Source organism: Haliaeetus leucocephalus, unplaced genomic scaffold (assembly GCF_000737465.1).
Source record: "Haliaeetus leucocephalus isolate CR32 unplaced genomic scaffold, Haliaeetus_leucocephalus-4.0 Scaffold722, whole genome shotgun sequence".
Taxonomy (NCBI): domain Eukaryota; kingdom Metazoa; phylum Chordata; class Aves; order Accipitriformes; family Accipitridae; genus Haliaeetus; species Haliaeetus leucocephalus.
In genome coordinates, this window is record NW_010973158.1 from 1,675,207 (window position 1) to 1,681,905 (window position 6,699).

A 6,699-nucleotide genomic window follows, 5' to 3' on the forward strand; every position below is an offset into this window, starting at 1 on the left:
CCCCCCCGCCCCGCTCCCAGTTTTCTGGTACTGGGGTTTTATGTTTAATGTCTTATTGTATTTTTCACATCTGAATCTGTAACCACTATTTTTTATCTAACATATAACCAGTTGTCTCAGCTTCATATCCTTGAAATATGTTCCTGTAATGATTCTTTTTGCTGGGGACCATATGTCTCTGTGCACATAAACTTACTTTAATTTTGTAATACAACATAGAATACAGCATGTAGTTTTTTGGTTTTTTTTCCCCCATTTTCCTCAGTGGTGCCTAAGTAGTAAATGTGTTATAATTTCAGCTATATATTGTCTATTCTAGGCAGCAAGCTTAATGCAGAATCCTCAAGTTCAACAATTGTAAGTATTAAAATGGAGTACCATTAAAACAAATGTCTTTAGGGGTTTGAATTAATACGAGAAAAGGTGGATCTTTTCTGCACAGTACTGTATTCCTGAAAATGTAATTTTATTTTTGCTTACTGTAAATAAAACTACTGCAGTTTCTTCCTCTTGCAGCTTACTTCCTCCCAGCAATTCAAAAAAGAACTACAGTTTATTGCATACTGTAAAGGTCCCTGCATATCCCAATGCCAACACTGTGCTAACTGTTCCAGGATGTCAGGGATGATGTCAAATGCCATTGGTGGCCCTGCTGCAGGTGTTGGTGGCCTGTCGGATTTGTCCAGCCTGATCCACGCGTAAGTAAGAATTGCACAGTTTTAACTGTTAAATTTGTAGAAGCGTTATTGTGCAACATCTGTTTAAAAGGGATACTGTCAAGCCAATTATACTGTGGCCTGTCCCCACTGTATGCCTGATTATTATTAAAACTGAAAACTTGAAGACTTATTTTTCACTATCTTGTTTGCTTGCTTTGTATGTTTCCATCAATTGGAATGACTGAACTGTGTGTGCTCAGTTTCACTTTCTGGTTCTTATACACTGTTCACTTTCTAAATGCCACTTACTAAAAATGCTCCTTTAAATCTTTAAGTAATCCTACACATGCTCTCAAGTTGTGTTGATAAATTTACTACCTAATATCCCAGACACTAGTTAGAAAAGCTACAGATTTACTTAGTACATGTTGCAACAAGTTCTGCTCTGGCATCCCTCCATTTAGACTAGGAAGGCTTTAGGGAACTCCATAAAATGAAGAGTAGCTTTTACAAAAAACGGAACTAAAGTCTTTTATAGTATAATAGAGATAATCCATCTGAAGAGTCTGCACAAAAACATGCCATTTGCTTATATGGCAAGAACTCTTAAAGGACATACAATTTTACTTTATTTCAGCATGCTAGCCTGTTTCAAACTATTTTTCAGTTTTGCCCCTCCAGGGCAAAAGTAATTTATAATTCACATCACAGACAGGAATGTGCCCCCACAAAATCAAGGGCTGTTTCTACAAAAACCATGACACCTAGATCTATGGAAATGGTGACTTCCCTTCAACCTGTGCTGTGACTTAAAGGAGTCTTGATAATTTGCTACTTGGGCAAAATGCAGAAGTTAAAGAAGCCATGCCAGGCTATTCATGAAGTAATAAGTTTTACTTGCATTTTCTAGTAAACCAGTGTTATGCTTATCTTTTACATGGAATTAATCTTACCTATTAATTTAACTCTCAAGCTACAACTATTACAGAGATGGATCTGTCATTGCTTCAGTCATACAAGTCATAAAGGTGTAATTTTATGCTTGCTTTCTACTAATGACATCTTGCTCACAAGTACAAGTTGGCAGCTGCATACTGTATTTCTGGAAAAACTAATACAACGTTGCACTTCAACTACAAGAGTAGTTATCTTAAACAACTAGAATGGATCTTCTCAAAAAGAAGGGAGCAAATCACTGGAAAGCATTTGGTGCTAGATTTTAGTTTTACCAAGTAAGGTAATACTTTTTCCTCCATGTTTACAAGTAGAAGTAGTGGTTCTAAAGAATGAAAATGAAGATTTGATGATAATCCTGTTTGGAGAGACTTTAACTAGATAAGACTGTACAGCAAGTTATCTTTAGTCTTTTATATAATACACTTTTCAGTTTTGTTGGGATATCCTGTTTTCTTACAAATGCTGCTGTCAGGTTTTTTTACTTGTTAATTTTACTTAAAACTGTTCAACACAGGGGGCAGCAGTTTGCACAACAGATACAGCAGCAGAATCCAGAGCTCATAGAGCAACTGAGAAATCATGTCCGGAGCAGATCTTTCAGTGGCAGCACTGAAGAGCATTCCTGACTTAAAGGAGGCATGTGAATTGGAATGGCATATAACCCTAAAATGCATACATAGTTAGTAGCAAAAGCACCATTGTAACTCTTCTGCTTGAATAGAAGACAGAAAATTCTTTGTGCGTGTTTGCAAACAAGAATAAATCTGTTAAACAGATCTATTGCACATAACTTGGAACATATCATTTATGTATAGTTAATCCTCTGAAAATTACGCTAAATAGGTGGTTTATTAAAATCCCTAAGTACAAGTAATTTTGAGTATGTGCATTAGATTGATCTCCAGGGCTATTGAGTGGAGAGGAGTTTTGTAGTGGGCTGATCTTGCATAACAGCTTATTTCTAAAGTCCTAGTGTAAAAGGCATGTTATCCTTACAGTGAAGGTCATTATGGCTGTATTCCCTGTCAAATAGTGAAACAACAGGCCCATCTGATCAGCCCTTTTATAATGAGCATAGATCAGTGTTGGAGTATAGAATGTACTTGAAACTAATGCCTGAAAAGTCTTTTTCTTTAAGCCTGTGGAGGGGCTGTTATTATTAACATGAAATATTTTTCAGCTTCATTGGGCAGGAGGGAGGGAGATGATTGCGTATGAAGGAGTACCACAAATTGTAGAGAAAGAGAAGGCACTAATCCCGAGTAGGATAATACACAGAACCAAAATGGAACTTGGCTTGGGAAAGGAAAGAGTATTTAGAAGTTTTAGGCTTTTCTACTGCCATGTATACCCTCAAATCATCATGGTAGCCCTGGAGGTCAGCATTATGGCGCTATTTTCCTAGGCATGGCAAACTGTATTACATTCTGTATGTATGCAGTATTTAATATAAGCTTAAAATTCTTAACTGTAATAAGCTAAAACTGATCCTGTGACTGTACAAATAACTAGTACTGAAAATTTATCAAGAAATAACTGCCTTAGAAAGAAGGATTCTGTTTTTCTATTCTGGTGTGGTAAATCACTGTCTTAATTAAGGATTTTTTTTAAGTTTCATTACATGTATCTATCTTAAGTGATAGTTATATGGCCAAGTTAAAGATTTTTCCACTCTCTAGTATTTCTGTTCCTACCCTGGCTTATCTTGCTCAGTTAATCTTATTCTTTCAGAGACCACTGTCTTTCTATATTTTTATTATGTTAACTTTTTTTATTCTGCTTACTGTTCACACTGCTTTCTGGTACAAGGTAGACTTGTTTTTACTCCAGGGAGGTTCTCAACACTCACATTTTCCTCTTTGTGTATCAAAACTAATTTGAGGAGCCTGCTTTGATTCCTAAGAGAAAGTGATGTCTGCTGGCTAGTTAGACTGGAGAAGGTATGTGGAGGAATAACAGTAGACTCCAAAATGGAGAAATACACAGGAACTCCTGGAACGCAGACATAATGTCTGATTCATCTTGTCAAAAAAGAGCACCTCAGGTAGAATCAAATGCAAAATTTGGGGTTAAGTCATGTACTTGACTCTAACAAATGCTAGTTGTGCATCTATTGTGTGAGTCTTCCCCTACTAAAACTGGGGGGGGAATGCAGCTGGATCTAAGGAGAAATGAAAAGAATTGGAGAACACAAAACCAGGAAATCAGTACTACATCTGTTGAATAAAGAGGTAAAGAGCAACTTACTTAACTTTAAGACATTTCATACTTTATTCAATAGAGCTTGCCTATACACAGCATTAAAATGCTTTTTAAAATTCTCTATATAAAGTTGCTGTAGCTACCTTTTTGAGGCTGTAGAGATACTTAAGCTTTACATTAAATACATTTCGAAGTAACAACTTCTGACTTGCAGCTTTTGTTAGCAGTCATAGAATCATAGAATGGTTTGGGTTGACAAGGACCTTAAAGATGATCTAGTTCCAACCCCCCTGCCATGGGGAGGGACACCTTCCACTAGACCAGGTTGCTCAAAGCCCCATCCAACCTGGCCTTGAACACTTCCAGGGATGGGGCATCCACAGCCTCTCTGGGCAACCTGTTCCAGTGCCTCACCACCCTCACAGTGAAGAACTTCTGCCTGATATCTAATCTAAATCTACCCTCTTCCAGTTTGAAGCCATTACCCCTTGTCCTGTCAGCACATGCCCTTGTAAAAAGTCCCTCTCCAGCTTTCCTGTAGGCCCCCTTTAGGTACTGGAAGGCTGCTATAAGGTCTCCCTGGAGCCTTCTCTTCTCCAGGCTGAACAACCCCAACTCTTAACATCTGATGACAAAGAAGAAAACCCCTAACAGGATCTTCTTTCAGAGGTAGTTCAGATCCCAAGTCTAATGCATTCAAGAAAACTGCTACTTCAGTTACATTTAATAGCACAGGATACCATTTACAAGAAAAATAGATGGAGGCTATGGGTGGGCTATTGCTATGGTACAAACATCGCTTAGTGTGCTATGTCAGGAGAGAGGCATTGCTCCTAGCATATCTCCTGTTAAACTTCATAGTTCTCTCTTTCATATTTTCAACTGCTCAAAATGAGTCTTAACTTTGATAAGGGGAACCAATAAATCCAGAGTGGACTGGACAGCACTGCAATCTCTCTCACACAATTTATCCTTACTTTGTGACAGCAATCATCATGTGGTTAGTTTCCTTTCTACTTTAAGACAGAAAGAGTGTCAAGAACCTCTTGAGAGTTCCTTAAGAGCTACAAGATATGATCATAGTCAAAGACCAGCTGTAGAAGTTGTAGTGCCAAGTACAAGCCTTATAGCTTACTGGATTTATAGGAGAACTATCCCCAAGGTTAAATGGAATGAAGCATTGGTTAGTTATCTGAAAACTACTCTTAAAATCATCTTTATAGAGTGATAACTTTCATTTCACACACTACAATATTGTCATGTTTAGGTTTTACTCCAGTACAGGTAATATGTAACTAGGGTATTTATTAAAACATTGATGGCAGTAGCTAACCCTTTAGGAATGTGCTACAACTGGCACAATACTTAACTTGTAAACATTCTTTGTTTCTTGTACATTAACAGAAAGGGCATTATAGCCTAAATAAAAACAGTGAAACCAATAACAGGAGCTGTTATTACATGCTTTTCCATTGAAACCAGGAACAGAGGGATCATTTATGCTAAAGTCTATTTTGCCTTGAATAGGCTAGATTGTTTTGCAGGCATGCAATATGTCTTAATCACAGGGTGAGGAAGGAGTCTTTTCCTGTGTAATAACTGCACTTCATTTTGCACTAAAATTTTTCATCCTGCTAGATCAAGTGGTAAACCACAATCCCCATAAATACTGCTTAAATTTAAGGTCAATTGCAGTTTGTCATTCAACAGAGCAAATATGCACTTAACACCTAATTGGGTTTGTATCATTACTATTCCATCAGCATATAAATGTGGTAATCGTTAGAGAAAAAAGTGTTTTGCACTCAACTTGTAAACTCCTGTAACCTGCTTGCATGGAATTATATTCTTCTAAATATGCCTGATCATAAAGACACCTAATGAAATATTCAGTTTAGAAATTGTTTCAGTTGCACTTTTTGTTATGTAACAAGTACAAAGTAAAATCACTCATGCATACTGAGAAAGAACTAAGTTTGCAGCTTTGGATTGACATGCTGTTTCAGGGCTACAGAAATCATACTGGCAAAATGCAACTTGTCTACCCTTTCTGTATCTCTCCTACCTCTTATTACCTTATGGTTACATCTCCTTCAACTTGTGTCCATTTAACTTGGAAACAGATTATAAATAAAGTTATTTACATTTTTTGTCTGGATAGTTGTGGTTTTACTGGTTTAGTTTGTTGGTATATCTAGAGTAACAGGTAAATTGCCTTCTTTAAAATACCTGTTTATGTTGGTTGCTCTGCATTTTATTAGATGTGCAGGATATAGGGTTTTTTTTTCTTATGAACTCATTCCCTCAATTTATCCAATATTTTAAAATTGAATTCTACACTTAAAGATTTTATACACAGGAAAGCCTTAAGTAAAATACTGTCAAAACTAACCAAGGTTGCTAAGTGCCAATATGGTAGCTAAGAAATATGACAAGCCACTGAGTAGAATCTTTAACCCTAGTTTAACTAGTGTTAAACTAGGAAAGCCAGTCACTATTTTCTGTATTAAATGGCTACCTTTGGGTGACCTTAGATATTTCAGTCAAAAATATTTCCATCTTTTGTCAAAACAAAGCTAGAGAGAAGTACATTTCAGTGCTTAACCAAGTCCTGAATTTCTTCCTGCATATGCTTTGGAGGACATGATATAGAGCAGCCAGGCAGGGGTTTTCTCCTCATTTCCCTAAAAATCTACTTAAATGCCTCTGGGATAGGAAAACAGTTTGCACCACCTCAGTTTAATAATAAAAAAATGCCTGAGTTCTGCTATTTTAGTTTTCAGTTCCCTACTAATTGGAAAGTAACATGCCTGTTCAGAGCATGGCCTGTATTGCACAGATGCACAACTCTGCACAAGAGTGCAGATAATTGGGACAGCTT

The 6,699-nt window shown here is 36.9% G+C and overlaps 1 protein-coding gene across 2 annotated transcripts in view; it reads left to right on the forward strand.

Moving 5' to 3' along the window:
- The window catches only part of SGTB (small glutamine-rich tetratricopeptide repeat (TPR)-containing, beta), a 23,208-nt gene extending 19,112 nt beyond the window's left edge, over positions 1–4,096 (forward strand). For both annotated transcript variants that reach the window (XM_010580517.1, XM_010580518.1), the window contains exons 9-11: positions 320–357; positions 615–698; positions 2,131–4,096. In XM_010580517.1, the coding sequence (XP_010578819.1) occupies positions 320–357; positions 615–698; positions 2,131–2,242 (234 nt within the window). In that variant the 3' untranslated portion in view covers positions 2,243–4,096. The remainder of the gene's footprint in view (positions 1–319; positions 358–614; positions 699–2,130) is intronic.
- Positions 4,097–6,699: the final 2,603 nt, after the last annotated feature.